General features: G+C 37.9%; 3 protein-coding genes across 5 annotated transcripts; 2 read left to right on the top strand and 1 right to left on the bottom strand.

Moving 5' to 3' along the window:
* Window positions 1-402: 402 nt before the first annotated feature.
* Window positions 403-11,732, bottom strand: LOC135461455 (uncharacterized). Of its 2 annotated transcripts, none has more exons than XM_064738563.1 (10): window positions 11,486-11,732; window positions 8,365-8,585; window positions 6,784-6,934; window positions 6,130-6,229; window positions 5,575-5,742; window positions 4,585-4,661; window positions 3,606-3,768; window positions 2,613-2,740; window positions 2,184-2,284; window positions 403-1,554 (listed from the first exon to the last, which is right to left on the bottom strand). In XM_064738563.1, the coding sequence occupies exons 2-10, from the start codon at window positions 8,536-8,538 to the stop codon at window positions 1,042-1,044; spliced, it is 1,575 nt and encodes a 524-aa protein (XP_064594633.1). In that variant the 5' UTR covers window positions 8,539-8,585; window positions 11,486-11,732; the 3' UTR covers window positions 403-1,041. The 2 variants fall into 2 exon arrangements, with proteins under 2 accessions (XP_064594633.1, XP_064594632.1); XM_064738562.1 differs by lacking the exon at window positions 11,486-11,732 and adding an exon at window positions 10,005-10,048.
* Window positions 11,733-11,796: 64 nt separating this feature from the next.
* On the top strand, window positions 11,797-15,546 carry LOC135461401 (CUB and sushi domain-containing protein 3-like). Its single transcript, XM_064738474.1, has 2 exons — window positions 11,797-14,352; window positions 14,782-15,546. The coding sequence occupies exons 1-2, from the start codon at window positions 11,857-11,859 to the stop codon at window positions 15,175-15,177; spliced, it is 2,892 nt and encodes a 963-aa protein (XP_064594544.1). The 5' UTR covers window positions 11,797-11,856; the 3' UTR covers window positions 15,178-15,546.
* A 3,947-nt stretch (window positions 15,547-19,493) lies between these two features.
* On the top strand, window positions 19,494-24,958 carry LOC135471421 (uncharacterized). Of its 2 annotated transcripts, XM_064750655.1 has the most exons (5): window positions 19,494-19,628; window positions 20,993-21,100; window positions 21,713-21,841; window positions 22,128-22,184; window positions 23,981-24,958. In XM_064750655.1, the coding sequence occupies exons 1-5, from the start codon at window positions 19,601-19,603 to the stop codon at window positions 24,190-24,192; spliced, it is 534 nt and encodes a 177-aa protein (XP_064606725.1). In that variant the 5' UTR covers window positions 19,494-19,600; the 3' UTR covers window positions 24,193-24,958. The 2 variants fall into 2 exon arrangements, with proteins under 2 accessions (XP_064606725.1, XP_064606733.1); XM_064750663.1 differs by lacking the exon at window positions 22,128-22,184.
* Window positions 24,959-25,775: the final 817 nt, after the last annotated feature.

Raw genomic sequence — 25,775 nt, 5'->3', positions numbered from 1 at the left:
CAACCAGCTACGCAGATGGACATACAGTTCAACACATACCAACCAGCCACGCAGATGGACATACAGTTCAACACATACCAACCAGCCACGTAGATGGACATACAGTTCAACACATACCAACCAGCCACGCAGATGGACATACAGTTCAACACATACCAACCAGCCACGCAGATGGACATACAGTTCAACACATACCAACCAGCCATGTAGATGGACATACAGTTCAACACATACCAACCAGCCACGCAGATGGACATACAGTTCAACACATACCAACCAGCCACGTAGATGGACATATAGTTCAAAACATACCAAACCAGCCACGTAGATGGACATACAGTTCAATACATACCAACCAGCCACGTAGATGGACATACAGTTCAACACATACCAACACCCCACGTAGATGGACATACAGTTCAACACATACCAACCAGCCAAGTAGATGGACATACAGTTCAACACATACCAACAACCCACGTAGATGGACATACAGTTCAACACATACCAACCCACCATGCAGATGGACATACAGTTCAAAACATACCAATCACCCACGTAGATGGACATACAGTTCAACACATACCAACCAGCCACACAGATGGACATACAGTTCCACACATACTGTACATCACCTAAAGTTTCGCAATTTTCTTAATTCTGATTTTTCTGACATATTTTTCTTGATTCTGATGGACTCATATCCACCTTATAGGTCCACTGATGATTTTTGCGAAGTTTTTGATCAGTGTTTGCATCAAAAGTATGATTTAAATGCCTGTATATGCGCTGGAAAGTACATTTTTACATACTAACTTTAGATGAAATGATATAACCTTACAGGTGGTCGAATGGGTCAAGTCAGCAACAACACCTCGGCCCACATGTCCAGCAGTGGCCACTTAACATATACAATTTTATTCCTTACTGTTACCATAGTTTCCTCCTCATTACCTGACCTCATACTACGACACAGTACACACTACTATAATAGAGAGCTTAATGATACTTGCACACAGCAAATGGGAAGTAATAACACCATTATGGTGGCACATTCTCTGAGTCAAGGAAGTCATATTTGCCCAGGAGTTTGGGTGGGGCCGGCATAGCACTCATGGGATAGGCCCGCTCATCCAGAGGCTTGGGCAAGCCTGGCACAGTCTTCTCCATGTGACTAGCCATGATGATGTGGGAGACGGCTTCCTTCTGCTTGGTCAGTCTCTGGGACAGCTGCTCCAGCCTTTGTGGGGCAGGGTTGTCTAGTTTGGTGTTCAGCAGGTTCACTCTCTGCCCCACCTGCATGGTGTTAAGTCTGACCGTGAGGAGCTCTGGCTCAGGTGGGGTACTGTCCAGGTAGCTCTTGGAACTGGCAATCTGGAGCCTCTGCAGCCTGGAGGAGAGAAGCTGAGGTTCTGGAGGGGTGGGTCTCGCTATCTGACCTGCCTCAGAGGTTAACAGTGTTGGTTTACTGGGCATCTTGCCCACAAGTTCATTGTCAAGCCGTCTAATGGGAGGCTGAGGCAATGACAGGTCCTCTGTGAAATCTAAATGGTCCTGCAAAAGGAAGGAGGAGGAATTTCGTACTTAAAGTACTTCATACATTAAATACATACATGTGTGCCAGAATTATTCCTTTCCAAAATTCCGCAGTCCTGATTTAATTTTAATAAATCAAAAGCTTGATTTTGTTTGTCTGCATGCATGGCTTAGGGTTTATACATGCAAGAAAGCTTTTCCCTTTTGAGTCACTAATTTCAATCATACCATGACAACATCTTCATACAGCAGATTTATAATCCCTGTATTTATTTATTTATTTGATTGGTGCTTTACCCAAATATTTCACTTATGCGACAGCAGCCAGCATGATCCAATTAATAACATTACTTTCTTGGAAAGCTACATGCATACAGATGACAGATAACACCAACCAGTACTCTGTCCATCCCAATACACTAAGCAAAAAACAACAAAGAACCAACTGGAAGGTATAGATCTCATTACTGACAAAAAAATCATGTAACCTGACTTAAAGCTGCAGCCCAAACAGTTAGAGCTGGATTTGAACACGCTACCTCAGTGGTCAAGGGCTTGATAGTTGCTATGAGAACATTCTGTATCATGATAATTTGTTCTATGAACGGAAATAAAACCACATGTACTAGAGGAAGTGCATACAGAACCTCCAGTTTGATTGCAGTCTGGTCTCTCCTGAAGGTGTTTTCTTGCCGTGATCGCTCAATTGTTTGATAAGGACTCTCCTGTGTCCCAAAGCCATAGGCACCTAAAGTAGAAGATGGTCAGATTTTCAAATTGTGTAAAATTAAGGCCATTGAGATATGCTTTCACATTTGTCCAATTTGTATTTAATATTCCAATCAGTGACCGTGTTCAGTTGTTAACAGTTAGTTTTGTTAAGGTGTTAGCTTTGACAAAATGTTTGTATACTTAGGATTTTTGAGTACCGGTATACAAAACATAAAGTATGGCCTGGTAAGCAGAAGTTTCACAGTACAAGATCAGGTGTTACCAACCGCAAACTATGAAATGTTCTGTAAAGTCAATTTTATGTTGTATGGCTGATGAAGCTGTGCATGTATCCTGTAACTGACCTCCGATGTGGTAGGCTGGTGTCTCTGTCGGATAAGGCTGGCCATTCCCTATACTCGGAGTCACTAACACACCATCATTCATGAATTTGGCTGGTACTGGCTGCTGGGGGCTGTCATAGCCAAACTCACTGAAACCAAGAAATGCACAATACAACAATAATGAAACAACACAAAGTAGAGGAACCAATGTGGTTGCTGTGAGTTTATGTCCAGCTCATGCTGGCTTCCTCTCCGGCCGTACGTGGGAAGGTCTGTCAGCAACCTGAGGATGGTCGTGGGTTACCCCCGAGCTGTGCCTGTTTTCCTCCCACCATAATGCTGACCGTCGTCGCATAAGTGAAATATTCTTGAGTACGGTGTAAAACACCAATCAAATAAATAAATAAATAAACAAAGTAGAGGATGCTTGGGCAACAATCTGGCTACAAATATCTATATTTCCAACAATATTGTGATTTCAACACAATATGGTGACTAGTACAGTATTCATAAATATCAAGATCTTTGTAGTGTGGGTTAATATATATCTTACAGCACAGTCTTTGAATAAATGTTAAGTACATGTACTATTTTTATCTCATTTAACTGCCCTACTGTGGACCTCATGCTCATGAAAACTTGTTTTCATGTGTGCCTTCTTATCCCCAACTTCCTGATTCCAAATGATATTGCCCATACAGTATTGTTCAATACCATGCATTACCCAAACAGTGTGGTGTCTTGCACCTACATGTATAGAAGATAGAGCAAGATCATCATTTTTAAACAAATCAAAACATTAATTCTGTTTATTTCCATATCTCAAAATACTGATGATTACTTATAAATGCCAACATATGGACTGTTCATCAATGAACAACCTATTTGTCAACCTATACAAAAACAAATTTTTCTAAAAAGTACACTGAAAAATGTATCAAAAATGAGTTCAGTAATTGGTACCTTTTTGATAAAGATAGCAAAATATCCCCATTGAATAACCTTGCTAATTACCTGTATGCACCTTGTTTCAGGGCTAAAGGTGTGTTTTCTACAACTGCATCCTTGCCAGTTTTCAGAATGTTGATCAGTTGCATTGTATGCTCACTAAACTCAAACTCCTCCAGTTTAGGTGTTCCATAATGCGGTACATCTCCTCTACATAGTGGTGTTCTCACTGCAAAACAAGAACACAAGGCCAGGAATGTAAAACCCACAACATCACAAAGCCAGAATCAGCAATGGTTGCCAGTTGTATAAATATGTATTAGCCAGGCCTAACTGGCCTGGAAATTAGTCTTGTCCAGGCTAAAGAACTATCTACTTTTCATAGGTTCCCTGTGATCTGTATCACAGTGTGCGAATGAGACAGGCATTGATTTAATTTGTATTTTAATACAATTTTGTGATTCCTGGAAAAACATGAAAATAAAATATGTATATATTCAAACTGCTAATGACAACATAACACAAAATGAAATTTGTCATGAAAGTTGTAGTGAAACCTCTCTGATCAGTTATACTGGAAATGAATGTTCACTGCCTATGTGCACATGTATATAGTCCCTACAGCAATAAGTTTGAATCTTTTGCAATTGATATTTGTTTAGAAACTACAAGGTTCCAAGGTAGAAAAATACAAGCAAAACTGGTATCTTCCTCTGAATAGAAAAATCCTGTGAACTGCTACTGGGCATAATGAATTGGTATTTATACTGTCTTAGTGTAAAATTACTTGCTTAGCAAAATTCCTGAAAAATATCAACCAATACAAACCAGTTTTTTTTCAGAGTCAACATCATCTGAGAGTTTTCTTTAAGGTGAAAATTTAGTTCTTCAGAGACAAAACCCGTACAGATTAATCTCACATGGTGGTCATATGTCAAGAAGAGTTGCCAGAGTTATAGTAACAGACATAAGCCATACATGTACATTTACATAAAACTTCAGACTTCATGATCATGCAAGAAGAGAATTGTATTTTCAACATTACCCGAGTCACTATAAACATTTCTAGAAGTCGTCTCAGGTACATCTGCTGTCTTAGGCCTAGCTGGTTCGGAACTCTCACTGAAAATTTTATTATAAAATAGCACATTTACAACACTAGACTTAAGATACCATATTTTTACGCAAATTTAATACTGCATAATATTACCACATGTTCAGTGCATGCTTTAGCCTTACTAGTGGAGTACCCTTGGGATTCTCAATGTTCTTTATGCCACGGCATATATACATTTATTTTTCAGCTTGTTGTTTAATGCCATACTCAATCGTTTTTCACTTTTATGATGGAAGTCAGTTTCATGGATAAAGGAAATCGTAAGACTGGGCGAACAACACCATGGGCCCTTATTGTCATCATGGCCAAACATGTGGTGAGAGAGAACAAGGAATGTACAAATTCCCTGCTGGTTTTGAACAGCCACCGTGTGTATCCCAGTGATGGAAACGTAACGACCTTTAATCACTTCCTGCTCCCTCCCATATATACATATATATATATATATATATATATATATATATATATATATATATAAATTATATATACATTTATCCCACTGACGGGTACGAAAATGAAGTAAAAATGGAGAAAGCTAAATTCTCAACACATGTTGATATCAGTTTAAAATATTCCAGGCATAACAAAAACTTTTAATTATGTATCATACATTAACACTAAGACTGCCACTTTCCCACAAAATCAGGACTCCTTGCCTTTATATGTACAAGAATTGCATCATAGCAATAACTAACATTAAACAAAAACACTGAAACTGGTCAACTAGATATACATTTAAACAATTTCTTACGTTGTGAAAACACTCATTATCTTCTGTTGAAGACACTTTGGTAGGTGTCACAATGTAAAAAATTGTTTAAATATATATCCAGTTTACCAGTTTCAGTGTTTTTGTTTAATGTAAGCTGCCTGGATGGCTCAAAGTTTTCATTCCTACACAGCACTACCTTATCTTACCTTTGTGGCGCCTGTCTTTCAGCTAGTGCCAATGACAGATTCGTCGCTGTTTTCACATCTTTGTTCATCCACTGACTACGGGCATGCATAGTGTACTCACTGAAGACATAGTCTTCTAATTTAGGCGTGCCTTTGCCTCTCCTACTGGATTTGCTCTCTGGTGTTTGCCTTAATGTGAGTCAAGGGAAACCAGCAATGACATCTTACTGCATGTACACAGTACAAGTGTTGTCTAAATGTGTAAACAAGACCAAAAATTGCATGAAATATGAACATTCTCATGCACATGTATGATCTCTAGCATTTTGAACAGTTCGTCTCAACTTGTGTGCCTGGTATAGGAGATCCTAAAATAGAAGCACAGAACAATCATATGGAGATACAAACCTGTTCTTAAAGCATTCATATCTGGAACTTGTGTTCATTAAATAGTTACTCACAAAATAATCAGTTAGCACTCAAAGCACATTTTACTGATGTGGATGCAAGCAGGTTCATAAATGACAAAATGCAGACAACACGAGCTGAATTCAACCATAGGGGAGACAAAGATACACTGAGGTTACTGAAGAGTCATTGGCTTGCTCTGAATTTGCTTCATTAGGTACTTCTTCTTTCTTCTGTTGGCTTTCTGCTTCTTTGCTCTTGAGCTCATCTGAAAGCAAGAAGATTAATCATTAATAGTTTTACCATGACTAACCTTTACCTCAATCACAACAAGGCCTACTGCGGCAAAACTTTATTCAACTGACAAATTTATTATTTTAAAAGATATCAAATTTTGTTTTACTGCTGGCATCAATATGCCATTAAAAGAGGCCCAATACCTCAAGAGTTGACTGATTCTGAATTGAATGTTATAAAGATTACGCTGACAAGAAACAGGTTCAATGGTCAAAACAAAGACAATACATCCAGTTTCCTGTCTAACTTAAAATTGGTCATTTGCTATGAACATGGGCTGGGTTTAACCCATTCATTTCAATGATGAGATACAACAGTGGAGGTAAATGTCTGAGTGATTACCCAGAAAATGTAAACCTCAAGTAACGATAATACTGCTACTGTGTTGTGTAAATTAAAAAGTTGTGTACTGTGTTGTGTAAATTCCTTTACAGTGTTACAATATCATGCAGCCATACAATTTCTTTTTTTCCATTTCACAACACATGGTCATTCAACATGGCAAGTCTCAAGAAGAAACCTCACCCCAAGTAGTGTACCCATATTGCTTCAGAAAAGACTCCAGGGCCAGTGTTGTTGTCTTGTGAGATTGTACCAGCTGCTGACAGGCTGCAAGAACATCTCCGAAGTCTGCAGTCTTCTTCCGACAATTTTCTAACACAACTTCGCTATCAGCCTGCAACATAACAGACACACAAATAATTATATATGTACTTATATTTCTGGAAAAAGAATTAACAAACTGAAAGTATTTGCACAATGAATTACGTTCATAAGTAATAGCTCCATTGCTGAGGAGAAAAAAACACAGCATGTGAGCCATAAAATGAACTGGTGATATTAATAATCAGGGGACATAAATTACAGGTATCAGACCTTTCAGTAATTACATCGTTCTGAACACTTGGGTTTCACTACATGTTTTCTAAGTTTTCTTAGTAATCTTACTTATACAGATGATGATCAAAATGAGCATTTTCTACACCACATCTTCATTTATTTTCACATTATTTATTTATTTCACTGGTGTTTTACGCCGTACTCAAGATTATTTCACTTATATGACGGCAGCTAACATAATGGTAGCAGGAAACTGGGCAAGGCCCGGGAGAAACCCACAACCATCCACAGGTTGCTGGCAGATCTTCCCACTTACAGCCAGAGAGGAAGAAAGCATGAGCTGGACTTGAACTCACAGCGTATTTTCAGATCAATAATATACTAGTATGTACCTGGTGATCTTAGGTGACATACGTAACAAAGAATTAGTCAAAATCTGCATATGTTTGACAAATGTTTCCGACATCCATGTGCTCTATCTTAACCAACTTTTTACACCACAGGTAGTAATTCTAGGAAGGATTCGCATAGGAAAATCTGTTCCTGTGTAAAACATTATAGGATTGGTTTGCGTCTAAATGAGTAGTAAAGGAAAACTGTCTGCTGAAATATAACTGTTGGTTATAACATCTTTACCACAAACTACTACTCAAAATACTCTCAAAATACTAGGGGAATGGTGGTCAGATGCTAAGTACCTTCTATACAATGGATCTATCTGAATATTCCAGTTTGGCTTATTTAACAGCATACTTCACAATTCTGTAGCTTGTTGAGGAGAGTTCAGACATACATATATGGCTTACAACTCCCAAAAACTGAAAATCTCTGGAACCTACCAATGAGACTCGAGGACAGACTGTACAAATGACACTATAAAGCATCGTTTTCTTTTGTGTACTTCACATATGTTTTATGATCACACATACACCAATTTCACAGCTTTGGGCTAGTTTGATACAGGCAGAAAGGCATTTTACGAATACCCCATTTCAGACCAAGCCAGACGGCTCCTGTTCCATAACATGGATCCTAAATCCTCAATGAATTCGTCCAGTAAAGTATACCTTTTGATGCAATTTGAAAGCTTTGAAAATTCATTTGATTTCAAAGAGTAAGATATACTGTTGACAAAGAGGCATGTATGAACTTAACAAAAATTATATAATAGCTTGTCCAGATCAGGTAACATTCCTGTAATATGCCAAAACATTCACTATGTCTGCCGTTGAATTTGTTGAGAATTTAGGGTGAATATTTCCGCACCTTGAGTGTCTTCATTTCCTTCCTCATCTCTTGCAGCTTGATAACTGCGTTAGAAGCATAGTCTGTTCTAGCTGGACATTCGATCCTAGCTTTAAGGGTGTCTATGTTTGAGCCTATGTCCTTTGACAGTTGACGCAGTTGGTCAAAAAACCCTTTGGCATTCATACCAGACATCTTCTGTTTAATACAACACCATCAGACCACAAATTCCCAAACAGAAACTGCAACAGAATACAACAGAATAATATATTCTGGAGAGGCTTGTTAGGCCACTTTAGCCTTCCAAAAAGGCCATTTTATACAGTAACAACCACAACAAGATGTACAATTGATTGAGGACTAGTAATGGTTCGGCCACCATTTCTAGACTAAAAGTGAAGGAATCTATCAAAGGTTACCGAATTGTCTGGTTTTTAAATATTTTTCTAAAAGTAATATCTATTCAGACTAAATATCTGAGGTAGGTCTGAAAAAAAAACAAACCCAAAAATAAGAAAACTAATAAAACCTTAAAAGAAATGATAGGATGTCATGTTGCGTAGTTTGGCTTCATATGGATTGTTTCATGGGCAATTACTGGTGTGAATTGCTTGCACTACTGGTACCGGTACATCTAATTTGAATGAAGAAAAGTAGCAATCCAAAGAGCATACAGTGTACATGAAAATCCATTATTGTCCTAAGTAGCTCAACATGAATAATAAATAATTACCTGATTGTAATTAAACTTAAACATGCACAAGTTGAGATGATAGAGAAGATGTGTGCTAAGTTTCATGGAAATAGGTTCAGTACTTTTGGAAGAGTTGCATGGACAAAATCTGAATACATGGAAAAGCACTATTAAGTCCCAAATGAAGGTGATTATGAAATAATTGTTATTCACAATGAAATAATTGCCATTACCCTTAAGAAGTTCAGATAGAAGGCAAGGAGTATAGTAAGTTTCATCAAAATATGTGCAGTAGTTTGGGAGAAGTTGCATGGACAAAAGTGTGTCTACAAACAGACAGTCAGATCAACTGGGCGATTCCACCCCATGCAAGCACTCTGTGTTCATGCTTTCATTTTATATCACTATGCTAAAATGACAATATTTTTTGCAAGTTGTCAAGTCACAACATATTATCATATATTCTGTCTTCTTAAGCTGCTAAGACCTGATAAACTTTAACATGTCAGCAACTACAACGTATTCTGATACTGATGTCTAAGGAAAATATACAGTATATACATTACTACATTTATACTATGACCCGGATAAACTGACAAAATGTGTCAGTGTAATTCAGTTCATGTCGGATAGTAATGCCATGTGGTGTTTTTATCCCAGTTTAAATTCTTTCTAATCAATCATTACTTTCCACGAATTTCGCTATATTGTGGAATGCTGATGTTATTATTCTGTAACTGACATTAGTGTTTTCTTTTATATTATTCTTCATTTCAGACAACGAAAACGTGAAAGCACTGTCGATGCTGTTGTTGTTGTTAGGAGATAGAGTACCTCAAAGTTTATACCGCCAAAAAGAACCGCTCAAATGTATTACGAGAATACCGCGACAGATATGCACTTTACACACTGAAATGAAATGCAAATGTATGACACTGGTATGTGAAAGACCCTATATCACAACTACCTTAACACTTTAAAATGTTTTCGTTCTTCAACAGCTTTTCGAAGATCCCGCGCAATTTGCCGTGACGTCACCGTTTTATGCGGAACCCCAAGCTGACAGAACTTGATAGTAAACATGCAATGAATGAGCAGTATGAGCGAAAGCTGTCAGCTGAAGCATGGATGACTGAACGGTAAGTTCTTGTCTCACTCTCATCAGATAACGTGTCAGATATACAAAGCGTTATCTGTGTATGTGTATTTTACTTGGGCCGTTACATGTCTGTTACTCGTCTGTGATAATTATCAGATAAACTGTTACAAGCTAATCCGTGCATGCAGCACATGTGGTAGTGGAAGTTGGATCCGCCCCCTTTTTTGTGAAGAGATAAGGCCATTCAAACTCTATCACTGGCCTAGCTGTCAAGAGCTCGTCAAGCTCTCAACGACTACAGTAGTGAAGTTAAAGAAATTGCATTTCTCAAGCAGAAGGAAATTTATGTTTTGTTTTCCTTGAGCGTGATGTGATTTTTTTTTTCAATCGTAGAAATCCTCCGGGCTAGAGATGGAAAGCGCTTGCCTTTCTGTGTATATCCACCACAGTATGGATTTCCTTGTACGATCCATAGCTGAATAAGATTTTAAAGCAGGATATTTATTTGCTTATTTACCCCCGAGAGAAGATTTACACACTTTTTAAACAGTGCTTATGTACATAGTAAGACATGTGTGTCTTTTCATAAAGATTCGTCCGCTTTCGGCTATACATTCATAGAGATTAGCAGTATACGATACGTGTGCGAGACAAGCAAATTGACACCAGATATGTTACCGCATGAAGGCGTTACGAACGTTCTGAGCTTAGTTTTACCTGATCGAACTGCATGTACGCGCCGTGAAACGAATGCAACAGTTTTCTACCTCGTACAAGATTATTTATAAATATTACCTGTACAAGAATATAGGGTTACACAGAATTTTTTTTTTTTTAAATGTAACCTTTTTGGAATGGTTTATATGATCAAATCACTATGCTGCTTCCATTTATTATGTTTATCAATAAGCAGGAAAACATGACACATCCTTATCATTAAACTGTATGATATCTGTAAAATTCTACTTTATATAGGTAAAGTATATCTAATGTGACATCGGACTGTCGAATCATCACGCATGAAGTCAGACGATCGATATATGCACATTTTTGGCTTACCCTACTTTGTTTTAATTTTATTCCTTTCAGCCATAGAAGGGGCGTATCGTGTCAAGAATACATTACAGAACACCCGCGTGTGAATAACAATTTAACTGGGGACCAGTCGACGTACTTTTGAACACTTCTATAAATACAACTATAACCAAGGCGTGAAAGCTGACTTCATTCCCCGCAAAACAGAAGTTATCTGGGGTTCTTGTTTACCAGATCAACATTTGGCGCGAGGATGGACAGGGTATGCCTGATGCGCTGTACTCAGGAGTATGCATAAATACAGATATATATACATCTGTACAGGAAGCGAGATCTCGCACGTGCTGGGACATGACGAGTCCTGACTGTCAAGTGGGTGCAGAGGAATCCTGACCGTTCACAGGACTGTGTACCAATGTCTGCTCAGCGCAGGGACTCGCCTTTCGGTTCCACAATAGCACGTCCTGCGAATACCCACACGACGTGGATGCTGCTGTTCGTTCTTGTGGTGATGTGCTTCCAGTTGTTTCGTACCAGTGACGTAGGAGAATTATGTGGAAGATGGGAGCCAATAGCAAACGTTGACGGAGGCTTGCTGCTTTCTCCTAACTATCCCGATCCTTATCCAAGTAACCTGACTTGTGATTGGCAGGTGTTGATCAATGGAAGTCATAATTTTGAATTCATGGTACATGACGTGGATACAGGGCCAGACGATACTCTATCGGTGTTCGATGAAAAACCAGTTTCAGGAAGTCTTCCGAGATGGTCTTTTAATGGACACCTATACAATCAAAGTTTCTTTGCTGACAGAAATATTTGGTTCAGGCTTATTTCTTCGGGCGACCCCGGGATTAGCTCAAGGCAATTTAAAATCGAATTTCAGTCCGTTTTCAATGAATCTGAATGGTGCCAAGAATTGTCAGCTCCAGACAATGGTCAGATATTTGGTTCTAATTTCACTGTTGGTTCAGAGGTCCAATTCAGATGTGACTCGGGATTCCAACTTCAAGGTGTTGCGTCTCTTCAGTGTTTAGATGGCGATACAGGAACGTATTGGTCAGGCCTCCCTCCCAGTTGTCAAGTGCCTTGTTTCTGGAATAAAGATCATCTGGGCCGAAATGGGTCTTTCTATCGTGTACCGCAGGATATCGACGTCATCTTATCACCAAACTACCCAGAGAATGTGGTCGGCCCAATATCATGTGCATGGGAAATCACGGCCCCAGACGGTCTTAATCTCAGCACGGACTCCCTAACGCCCATAGACGCTCCCTTTGCCTTAGAAATATGGGCTAATCAAATGGTGGCATTTCTGCAACCAGGGCTTTCAAGAAGTCTAATTCTGAACGTGACGAACTTCCAGGAGCCGGTGTCATTATCAATCCCTGTTACAGCCGTGTCCATTATCCTCAAAGTTCAAAGAGTATCCAGTATTGGATTGTTTGTACTGCAAATAAAACGTATAAGGGATAGAAGTTGTGAGCTACCTCCTTTACGTGATCATCTCACTTACTCTCCTTCAAAAGTCCAGTATGACCTTGGCGACGTCATCACATACAGCTGTGAAGGGACATATGCTTTTACTACGCCGCTGAACCTCACTAACGTCTGCTCCAGTGACGGACTGTGGGAAAAAGAGAAACCAGATTCGTTACCCATCTGCTCCCCTGATTGTTTAACGTGGTCGCCGTCGCAGCAAATCTACATTCCAACGGTCTTTACGTCGGTGTCAGGTTGGCTGTACAGTAAGGCTTACCCAAATACAATTCCTCTTGGAATCTGTAATTACACGTTTTTAGGAGAGCCCGGAGAACGTTTTACTTTGGAACTGTTATCCGCAGTCATAACAACAACCGAATTGTTCATCGTCGAGCCGATAGGATGGACACAAGACTGGGATTCATCCGTCTACCTGTCAAAAAGCAACGTTGTGTATCTGCTGGTCAACCAGAGTTCGTCGTCATCTCAGGACAACTTCGTCCTCCGTTTTCATAAAGAAGCGACAGCGATTACATGTCCTGCTCCTTCTTTACCGCAATTCATGGCTTATCATGGATTAAATTTCACTGTTGGTTCCACGATCAGCTTCCAGTGCGAACCATCATTTGAGGTCGTTGGGACAAACCAGAGCACTTGCGTCCTGAGGAATTCAACAACAGCAGAATGGTCACCACGTGTCCCTGTGTGTGTAGGAAAATGTGGCGGAACTTTTGTCTCCGATAATATCACGATTGTCTCCCCGGAGTTTCCAAACAGCTATGACAGTAAAGACATCTCTTCATGTGTTTGGAACGTAAGGAATGTAAAAGATGTACCATTCCGCATGTCTCTTCCGGTTATGAACATGATGACTGTAGATAATTTAACCGTTAGTAATTCGCTTGAGACAATGTTCTTAAACGACATCTGCTCGTGGAACTGTACCTGGTTCCAGTCTGTCATTAGTTCAAGTCAAGCTACTGTCGAGTTGTCTCTCAGTGGAGAACGCCATTACGTTGATGTTCCCTTGATGTTTTCCATCATGTTCGTAAGCACGGCTCTTATAACCTGCAAGAACCCTGACAATCTTGTAAATGGGCAAATCATGGCCAGTGACTTTCTGGAAGGTTCCAGCATACATTTCATCTGTCACCCACCGTATGACCTGGATGGGTTTCATGAGGCGACTTGTGTCGGTTCCGGTGAAGGCCTACCAGAGTGGGATCACCCGACCCCTCGGTGTTTGATCCCCGATTGTACACCGCCCAGTAGTCCTCAGCTGAGAGGTCCTGGAAGGGGGTCCATTGCGTCTCCTGGATATCCGGGAAACATCCTAAAGGGACAACAGGAATGCATTTGGATCATCTCTGCTGCAGACGAATCAGATCGCCTCCTGTTGCACTTCCAATATATGGAGCTCCCAGATTCACAATCTGGAAGGGTGGCCAGCGTTTTGATTTTCGACGTTGGCGATAACAAGGACGACCTGTTAGCAAACTTCACCGCTGGTGCACCGACAGAGGATCTGACCAGCACTACTAACGTTGTCAAGGTTGAGTACTATGGACCATTAGACAACGTCCGTGGATATCGAGGGATCTACTTGGATTATGAGTTCATCGAAAAACCTTTGTCCACAAGTTTTGAACCGCCAACGACCACAAGCACTAAAGTAGCTCCAATGACGTCTCTGGAAACGGTGAGTATCTCCAGTTACATACGTTTTTCAAGGCTTTTCATTCGTGGTAAAATATTATATGTAATTTAGACAAAGGGGAAGTTATTTCGAATCACTCAGTTAATTGCCCCCCCCCCCCTCCCCATGTAAATGTGTAGATTTTTGGGGGCATTTTCATCACAGTTTTCTTCTTTTTATATAAATTAATTCATTTTTCATTATCTTTTTAATCTGGTTACTTTTCGATATTATTTGAAGTGAAGGACATGTTTTTGCTGAATCACTTGTGGACAATTGTACGATGGCCAGGGATGTTGTTGTTGTGAGTGAGTACGTAAACCTCGAGGTTTGCTTAATTATAGTTATTTCTTTTTTCAAATCAACATTGTTCGGTGACTTTACTTCTGCAAAACACGAGACCGTGTTGTATTGCTTTCTCTCTTTTCTCAGACAACCATTCCGACTACAACCATCGAGGTTTTACAAACAAGTACTGCGAAACCTACCAAAAAAGCGCCGCTTTCCACAACGTCCAGCCCAACGACGCTTAGCGCAACGACGAGACATCCATCCACTATTTCTCCAAGCCACCGGACAACTCGACAGTTGGAACAGCGGGAGAACGAAAGTGAAAGTAACACTGGAAGGATAGTGGCGGGAATTCTCGTCCCCATGTTCGGGGTTATTTTTGTCGCTCTTATGGGTTATGCTTGGTATCGCCATAAATATCCAGTAAGAATGGTGCTTGGTAAAGACTTTGGCAAATTTGCCAATCCTATTTACGAAAAGGGTGCATCAACCTTGACTCTTGTAAGAGAAGATGTGCCTAAAAGAGATGCAGAATGAATCCAGTTTCAAGAAAAATGGCAGTGATAGTATACTGAAGTAAAAGCACATCTCTTGTATATTTTGGGGAAAAGTATTATGATTTAGCTTTCCGTATAATGATTTTATTTTACAGATTTGAATGTTTTTTACTGACTAATTGTTTGGTAAAGTAGTTTTAAACTGTATTCTACACTGCTGAATCAGTGGTTGTTTAAATTAATCTGATCTCGCGGCGTGTATGAACAAGTTAACAGCTGGTTGTATCTACAAGGGACGATTATAAAAGTTTATATTTTTTTAAATATAAATTTTTTTTAGTTAACTCCCTGACATTTTATTTAATACCGCGCATCACTATATTCCACTAGTTTACTTTGCGCATCTATATATGGGTATATATATATATCTTTCAGTAATTTATATACATATTAATGTATTTACTATAGCTGCAGTTATACGAAGTTTGCATGAGCTTATATAGAAACATATATATATATATATATCTGTCTATATATATATATATATATATATATATATATATATATATATATATATATATATATATAGTTATACATTTATATATTAACTCAGTATATACATGAAGCCAAATAATTCTTTTACCAATGGCAATGACCAAACATATTCATTCTTTTGTGCTACACTCGTATATACATAAAAAAATGGGGCCTCAGTTTAACAGAACAGCTACATTCAAGTATTTTTGTCAAAGAATTGTTTTATATACAATTTATCAGTATATATCCCTATACCTGTCTTTGTTATATTTATTATTTTTGGACTTAACTTATAAAAAGATGTAATTCATACCATTTTGGTGAATATCTATATATATACGTTTTTGTACGACGCTATATTGGATCTGTATACTATTAAATCTAGTGCGTACATTACTATTAACGCTTGATATTTGCTTGTATTGGATTTATGATGTTGTTGGTGTATACAACTGAATATAGACATATTGGCATTTCCTAGATAGTATTTACATGTACTTATGTGGTAATAAATATATGCATATTGTATTTCTAAATCACATTGAAGAGTACATTTTATGACATGCATATGTATCAACTGGCGGGAGTAGAGCGCTTTAATGCATGGGTCCTCCTTTAGGTGAACGTCTGTAGTCCTGTTCGCATCCAGGTGTAGCAGCTGTAGTTTTATGTCAGGTGGATGGCATGATGCTGATGAGGTGGGGTGGTTTCCCTCTAAGCTTCAATGGACTGATCCTCAACCCATGCAAATAAAACCAACCTGTGCACAAAATCTTATCCGAATGACTGCCTATTCCCGTAAGGTTACAAACAGACAAACCTTGGCGAGGGTAAATGTGTGAAAACTTCGTGAGTTAAACACTCATAGGTGAAGTAAATAGCAAGTATATGGCATTCGCCTGTAATGTTGGCGTTGCTCCCACTGTGAGGAGTATTGGGCGGGGGGGGGGGGGGTGCAAAGGTAATACAAAAAAACAAAAACGATAAAAATGCATAGACAACCATTGCCGTCAACATGCAAACACGATACTGCGTGCATACCGTGAATAACTTGCTTGCGGTGAAATTGTTCAGGTGACGCGACGAAATTTCAACTTGCATGTAATTTTGTCGTATTTACCTGGCCATAACACACGTTTCTTGAGTATATACTTTATTGTCAAACTCTTTTCAGATGTATCCCTGCCCTATACATTCAGGTGTTATCACACTGTCAGGTATACTTGGAACGAATTGATGGTTTGATACGCGTGGTTTAAAAATCGGCAATATGTGGCTGTCGCTATATGACTGTATGCGCTTTGTGTAACGACTTCAATCAACGCCACAAGTTATTACTGCAAAAATTAATGTGTCAACGTTATTCCATCAAACGCCTTCACTCCAAGTTTCTTAAGTTTTAAAATGAGCATAATTCTGTTGTAAGTCTATAATGACATGCAGAGCGTCTAGAATCTCTGGCGCTCTGCTTCATAATTTTTGTCTAATAAGTAGTAGGCCTATATTCATTGTGTTGAAGTAGATCACGACGTAGGATATATGAATAGCTGCAATCACAGTGCAGCTGAGATACATAATTTGTTATCGACAGCTGACATTCTAGCACGGTACACCATTTGAATACTGATTTCACTCAGTCGCCTGGAAGATACCGTGCATGCCTCTTTTCGACATCATTGAAAACTGTTGACTGCTTCTCTTTGCATGATTCCGTCCTATTTTTGTACTTGATAAACTTTCTTAGTTTTTTGGTCGTTTCTGTTATGCGTCGTTTTGGGAATTAACCTTACGATTATTGACCTGGGACGTCCCTTATTGTTTGACGGCTGGTAGGCCTATACGAATGTCTGTCTCGACGCATAGATTCGACAGTGTGACAAAATTACAAAAATGAAACATGGGACTGCTCGTACTATATCGACTAAGCTGTGGTAGTAAAAATATCAGACTGCTATAAATGTCATTTAGAAAGTGGATTTAAGTAACAGTACATCGTTATTAGGGATTACACCTTCTAAATTAGCACATATTTTAATGCTGAAAACTGGCTTTTTAAATTATATCTGTACCATTCTGATATATTCACCTAAGGGAGCTGTTTCTTTTCTGATCATTAGGGGATAATGCATGTTCGCCGAAATTAAAGCCTACTGGTCAACTACCTTCTATTTTGTTGGAACGCATGTTGGTCGAGTGGTTTAGACGGTTGACATGTATTACTGGCGATTTGGTGCCAGATTCTGATCCGCTAGATCGACACCCAATTTTCAGCACTAGAATCTGTGCTATATTTAGGCAGTACAGTTCCTAATAACGATAATACCGTACCGTAAGAATACATCCGATATAAATAGGATCATAACACCTGTTTTAAGATGTCAAGATATCTAACATTTAGGTTTGAGTATTTTAATAATATTTGAAATCGTCTCAAATGTGATGTCCTAAAGCAATCTGTATTGACTGCTACAGTACCTTTTACACTTTTTTATTCTTTCAGCAAGTATGCATTATATTCTACAATTCTACGAATAACGTTTAAAGGTGATTGCATAATCTTATTCCACTATTACTTGATATATAGATTTTTATATCATAGGCCAAAACAGCATTCATCGTGGACGTATATATATATATTTTTTTTCGGTTAACCCAGGACCTACCACTAGGCATTTATTGTCCGCTGACCACGAATTTACAACTCACCTTTCCATTACCCACTTGGCCTGGGTTACAGGGTACATTGTAGATAAGCTACTTTGGGACTACATTATTGTGACAATCTTTGTGTATCTGTATATGTATATAATGTTCCAATATTACAGTTGTACCGAAACACTAACCAACATCAGCACTGAATTTTTTTTTTGTTTTTGATTTCTCTTGATGAACAACATTTTCAGAAGAATGATGGACTGTGTCTCTGTGGACTGAAGTTAATATTCGTGTAGAATAAGATCTAGAAAGGAACGCTATAACTAAACCTGGACTGCTTACACGTAATCAGATTTACTATTTTTGATACCTCCTTTTTGATATTTCATTATGAACATACGGTGTGAAACACGAGAAATATATACTCTTTTTCATAATGTGACATACATATATATAATACTTTGCATGTAATACACAAAAATTAACTTCTTTGTTATGCGGAACATAACAAAGAAATTTCCCAAGAACTTCTGTGAAGTATTTAATGTTATCTCAGTATTTAAACATGCACAGAACGATTTCTCGAGTAAATGCTAAAATCTGCCTATCTGAGAACATAAAATTAAATTATGTTTCATGAGATAAAAGCTAAATTTTGTTATCTGGAGAATGGAAATTGGCTGTGGCACATTTAGGCCTAATAACTTTCTACAGAAATATGATCTTGAAGTTTATACATGAATTTAGTTGTTATTTTATCACAATCTATTCTAACGTCTGGGATGTACGTCATATCAGTATGTAAGTTTGACTTTTTAGCGGCAGCAAAAGGGTGATCTAAGACATTTTTCAAAATAGCAGTTTCCAGAGTTTTCCAAAATTTTATAGCTGCCGTATGCTACTGGGATACCACATTGCTGACCAAATAAATTCAGCGGTTTAAAAGTACCAGTTTCATCAAGCAAATTAGGGATATGTACAATCCCAGCTTCTCGAAGAGTGCGTCATAAATAGATTTCCCTCCTTTCAAAATGACTTTATTGTTCCAAACAATTTGATCACAAAAATGGAACGACTTACGGCATTGTTGCCATACTTTGATTCATTTACTGTTTACACTAACAGTGGTCTCCCTTTAATTAATCTTCTGTGTTTGAGTATTCGCACTTAACAGGAGCTTTATTGATCACAAGTGTTTGTCGCTGTCATTTTGATGTTGCCGAAATGATGTGTTACTATGACCGTGTTATAAAGCAGATAAACTGAAAGATATGAAACGAGACCAGGAAATGTATCCAGGTATGTTACGGACGAGAGATTTTGCATCGTGATGAAAGAGGAAATTTGTTTTGTTGTTGTTGCAGTTGATTGGCGTGCATCGCACTGTTATGGTTTCCATGTTGACTTTTTCTATGTTGGCTATTGTGGACTGGCGTTGAATTATTAATTACCTGTATGCACACAGATCTACTTGTATTCCGTTAAAACGTTTAGATTACCCATTTGCCCATTTTCATGTTTATGAGTGAACAGGGGTTTTGTTGTTCTCTTCCTGTCAGTTGTTGACCAGACAAAGCCTAGTCTGCTGTCAGATGTGCACGTAGTACAGATGGTCTGTACCTAGGAATCACGCTTTCTTAGTGATCAAGGACGGCCACTTGCTGAGAAGCCCAGACTATTGCTTGATTGCGTTGTATGTTTGAATCTAGAGGGTACAGGGCTGTACATATTCCCCTCTATCATCTTTGATGAGACAAAAGGACAGGCACTTTCTAATTCAAGGTTGTTTTATAATGAAAGCAATAGTTATTACATGGAGAACCAGGCATACAAAGTACATGAAAATGCACCAGCCAAACATGGATGTTTGGTAGATACAGTATGATACTTCAGCTCTCCTATTTTATATGTTTATGGATGGGGAGCGAAAGCTGTGGACAAAGAAGCTTTGCATGGTAATGTGGCTTGTTTCAGTTAGGGAGGGACATACCTTGTGTGAAGCATTTATAAATATTACTGGTAGACCTACTTATAAGCTGGTGACTAACTATGCCTTGAAAAGTGGTGCAAAACATAGTTTAGGGAGTTTAGGGAAAACAGGCATTTTTTATTTAATGGCTCAATAGCTAATTTAACAACCCAATTTCATCAGCTTTCGCTCTGTAACTCTCCGTCCTACAGCATATAAAATAGGAGAGCTTAGTATTGTATTTGAGGCAATGGTATTTTGGGGCAGCTAGATGATTCATGTGGTCCTCACTCTATTCCAAGTAGAGGTAAATGTACATAACCACTGTAGAGGATGCATACCACTGACACTAAAAGCCTGTTTGTAAGTGGTAATTTCATAGCATTTGGTAGACAGCCAGGGCCATATCTAGAAAAAAAAGTTGAAGGCTTTGATCCAAACTTAGAAGGTGACATTGTGACCATGCATGAAGAAATTTTATAGAATTCAGCTTAAAATGATGATTTCTGAGAGGTTTGAACTTAATGTTAAAACCTTCAATGCAGAAAATAGTTTGGATTGTGAAGCATAATACACTACTACTAGAAATTTACAGCCCTTCTCCATGTACTGTGTTCGTAATTTTGGGGTATCCTGGTATGATTTCAAGAGTCACCCAGAAGCTGATTTTGCAAGCAATGTTACTTCATTATAGGAGGCACAAAGAAGTTTCTGTATGCTGGATCATCATCAAGAAAGTCAGCCAAGTCAGAAGATGATAAGTGGTCATTCACGGGGAAAAATACAGGGTCCTCAGGCAAAGGTTTGTATGGATCTATTTTAATGACATGCCTTTGTCTTTCCGTGGCTCTTAGCATTTGATTAGTACAGGTATATATTGTAGGCCTTTGCTCTCTCTTTGGAATAAAACATTGTTTTTACTGCTGTCAGATCGTTTGACTTGAATTGAGATTTTGCTAGTTCTACTGACATCATATTTGACAGAAGGCTTGTTTAATACCTGGTGAAGGCATCACTATGCTCTTAGCACTCTTATATTTTCCACCTGTAAACCTAACAGTACCCTTCATATGGGTTTCATAGTAAAGACATGTGTATGTTAGCCTCTATGTACATTCATAAGGAAAATAAAGAGGGAGGAAAATTGAGATTGCTTGTCACCAATTCTCCTTGAGAGGCCTGAACATAAACAGTTCATTTGATGTTGGTCCGTTTGTAAAGAGTAAAACCTGCAACATTTAACCTCGCCTGTCTGCACAGTGTTTGCCAAAGCTGTCATTAAATATACTGTTAAATGAATGTAGCTCATATGAAGTAGATTTTTGTGAAATATCAGGTTATGCTGGCAAATGTTTAGTATGTTGTTATGTGTAGTTATGCAATGCAATGACTTTTCCCCATGCTTTATGTTTAGAGTCCAGATTTGACCTGGAAAATGTATGGAGCATCAAGAATGTTGCACTGAAAAAGTCCCAAGACAAAGGTGACCAGCTAAACCTGAATGTCAACACTAACTTCTACTCCAGGCATGGTGTACTGAAAGGTATGGACCATAGTGCGGAGATTTGGTGCTAAAACATTTACTTTTTGGGTAAACAGGCATGTGACAATGTTGCGAAAACTGTTTAATCTATTTTCTCTTAAAATAACAATGTGTGTTAAAATGAAATTTGTATTGGTTTCTTCTTTGTTTTTGATGGTAAAAGTGCATAAGCATGGTGTTGAACAAGTATCAATCGATCAATGATTGGTTTTAATTTGGAAGTTCTCCAAGTTGTTCATTTATTTGTATTTGTACTGTATCTTTTGCTTGTATTTTTGTCTGTCAGACAGGACAGACAGCGGGCCATCAGCAGAATCTTCCTACCCCTCCTTTGCCTCATCAGGTTGGAGTTAATTACCTTTGGCATGTGTGCTCTCTTAAATTCTTCAATACTTGTTTGCATGGAAAAAAAAAACAAAAGCCCCATTAGTTAAGTTTAGATCTGTGGTTACATTTTTCGTTTTAATAACAGTGTTTAGATCTGTGTCTGTGACGATCAGTGGCATGCTGGGTTGGTGGTTGGATATGCTTTGACACATTAGTTTAATGTCTTTTCAGTCCAGTATACTTTTGTACAGCTTCTTTTGTACAATAGACTGGCACTGGGTCCTGTATTCTATAAACCGTTTGATCTTTTACCTGTATTTAACCTTTCTAAGCATTAAGCTAATCCACTGAAATGTTTGTAAGCTCCTCTAATCCTCTTACTGGGTGAAAGGCATTACCCTTGATGCTTACTTGACTCAGGCGGTTGAACTCAGCATGTGAACTTATGACCGGAAAATCTGCGTAGAAATGAAGTGATCATCAGGAGAAAGTCAATTGAAAACTGTCTCTAAATTTGTTTTTTTTTATTTTTGTCATTGAGCAAAATACAGTTAAATGATAGCATTGTGCTTTGTGGACCATACTGCCAGTGATAAGGTATTCTGATATCACATAACCTATTTTTCTTTATATCCATAAACAGGCGAACTTTGTGAGAACATTATTTAAGTAATCTTTTACTTGGGCTGTTCTGTAGAGTGGTTCTTGTGATGTCAGAGTACATATGTCAGAGCACCATTTGTATGGGCCATAAAGACAACCATAGAATCGAAACATTTGAATGCATTTAATCATAGGCAATGTAGGAATCAGTATTCCTAGTTTAAAAGACTGTACTGTGTTGGCTCAGTCAGTGTTGTCTAAATCAGGAGATGCAGAGTTCATTTTTACAATTGGCAACCTATCAACTGGCACCCGTGAGCTCAGCGTAACATTCCGACCTGGAATTTCCAAACTTCATGACAAGTTTCATGACATAGCAAGTCAAAACAGTGCGTAGTAAAGTAACCATTGACTCCATTATCATTAATCTCCTTTGGTGTTAAGTGATCGAAATTCAGCACTGATACAGACTGAAGGGTAACTGTTTTATCTTCATGATTTTTGGATTAACTGTGCCAAAGCTTTGAAAGTGGAGGTTTTAAACTGCACTATTGGAACATAGAAATTCCACTATGATTATGACCTCCTCAGTGAACTTGCCTTTCATGAGCATTTGGAAATTTATGAATGAGTTATCACTTGTGGATATTTTCACTAATTCTCTCAGTATACATGTGCCTTCATGTAAGTGAAGTATTCTTGAGTATGCCATAAAATACCAATCAAATAAATAAGTAAATAATTCTCAGCACACAGGTAATACATTGATTGTACATATATGTCTATGTTTAATATGTGGTTCACCTAAATATGATGACAATAACACATTTATGTAGAGAGATGAGACATCGCTCATATTTTGCTACATGTAACAGTGAGAAATTTATGTCATGGCTGTCCATTTGCATAAAGGATTTTCTTTGATGTTAAAATTAATGACCTGCGGATGGTTGTAGGTTTCTCCCGGGCTCTGGCTGGTTTCCACCCTTCATAATGCTGGTCGCCGTCTTTTAAGTGAAATATTCTTCAGTACATCAGTATCAGTGTACATGTCAAACAAAATCACTTTTTTATTATTTTTTATTATAGCAGCTAGATGTCTCTGGATGGCATTAGATGCATTATTTCTGAACATATTCTTAAAAAGATCTGCTTTCTCTAAACAATTGCCAGGCGTTCTTGTATTTATTGGTGAAAGCTTTGTTGAAGGTGGAGAACACTCTTGGACAACCAGTAGGCGAGGCTTCAGTTATTCCACTAACCAGACTCCGCCCACCATTGGTCAAGGAAATGGAGACAGAAACTCCGCCTCCTCCTTCCAGGGCCCAGAAGATGGCCCAGGATTGAGCGATGATAGACAGCCTATCAATGGCTTGAGATATGGACACTCCACCAAGAATTCTGATCCGTTCCGTTTTTGATGATGATTGGTGGTGTATATAGTTTATGTACATGATATATGTAGATATATTGACTGAATATAATGTGGAGATTGTATTTCTTGAAGACTCATCGCACTTATTTTACATAAGAAAATTTACACTATTTTTATTGTGTGTTTATAATATATAGATTGACAATATAAGCCATAAAAGACATTGAAAGTTATGTTAGTGCATGTTGAATAGAAAAATAGACTTGCTGTGTGTTCATATAATAATGTAAGGTTTCTAATGAATGTTTTTGCTTGCATATTTCATAATTGGATGTTGTATGCTCGTATTTCTTACTTGGTGGAAAACAGTTCAAGTCAAGTATAAAAATCATGGGGTATTATCCACAGTAAAAGTATCATAAAACTTAGGAAGATAAAAGCCGACACTATTCATCAGGGAAGAATTATCATAGAAATGCTTTTGTAGTACCTGAAGAGCTAAGAATAAACACAGAGAGTATTTTGGATTTTTGTCTCAAAAAGAGATTAAAACAGATTTAAAAACTTTTGCTGCTCAAACACTCTTTCCTGGTTCTACTGACGGGTGTCAATCTGAATGGCATAATTTAATGTTTTTAGAACAGCATAATTACATAATCATAGATTAGTGTCATCATTCCAGAGCTCTTTTGAGTAGGTTTTTATGAAATTGATTACAGCAGCTGATGATATTGAAGCAGTAGCTGTATACCGAGGTTGTTCTCATATTTTATATGTATATAAATTTGTGAAGACTGCATGGTTGCCATTTTTATTATATAGGTGTATTCCCTTTTATCGACTGTGTCTATATTGCCTATATAACCAGATTTTACTGAAGTCAGCTCATTTCTTCTTCAGTTTTAAGATAATATTGGCAAGTTCTATAAATACATCTATATCCTTACGGCTACTCTGTTTGTAGTCATTGTTTGTCTTATCAAGAAGATATCTTGAGTTGTTTATTTTGTTTGGTATAAACTATGTGGATTTCTGTCCATGTGAGAAGCTGTTTATTTCTTTGGTGAGAAAAGATTTGCATTGAGTTGAAACATTCCATCCTTAATTACCGGTAATTTTTTCATTTTCAACTTTTTTCTTCTTCATTTTTCCCACTTTATCATAAATCATTGAAATGTAATCCATGAATGTCTTTGTATGCTAGATATCCTGGAACCTTAATTCTATTTTGCCCTCATTATTTTATGCAAATCTGTATATTATCTGCAGTGTACCATACTTTACTTTCTAAATATTTCTGAAAATCAAATGTTAGGCAAAGTTTTGAATGTCCACTTGCATCACATCTATAATATTGTTGGAAGATGAATTATTTTGCCGAAATCATCACATCCATTTGTATTATTTGTGTAAATTTTTTTTCTACCAGCAGAGTTTTTTTTTCTCTATCTGTTTTCTTTAAGACTCAAGAAGTTGAGTTTCTGTGCAGTAGGGTGACACAAAAAGATGTGATATCAGGTACATGAAGTCAGGACTCCAGTATGTGTAGCACATGGCAGTTGTTACTTGACATACCATGTATGCTACATGGACTTACTGCCTTTTTTTTTACACTGCTATTATCTCTTT

The sequence above is a fragment of the Liolophura sinensis genome, chromosome 1 (genome assembly GCF_032854445.1).
Source record: "Liolophura sinensis isolate JHLJ2023 chromosome 1, CUHK_Ljap_v2, whole genome shotgun sequence".
Taxonomy (NCBI): Eukaryota; Metazoa; Mollusca; class Polyplacophora; order Chitonida; family Chitonidae; genus Liolophura; species Liolophura sinensis.
The sequence above is the reverse complement of the archived record's forward strand: the minus strand, read 5'-3'. Positions and strand labels throughout refer to the sequence as shown.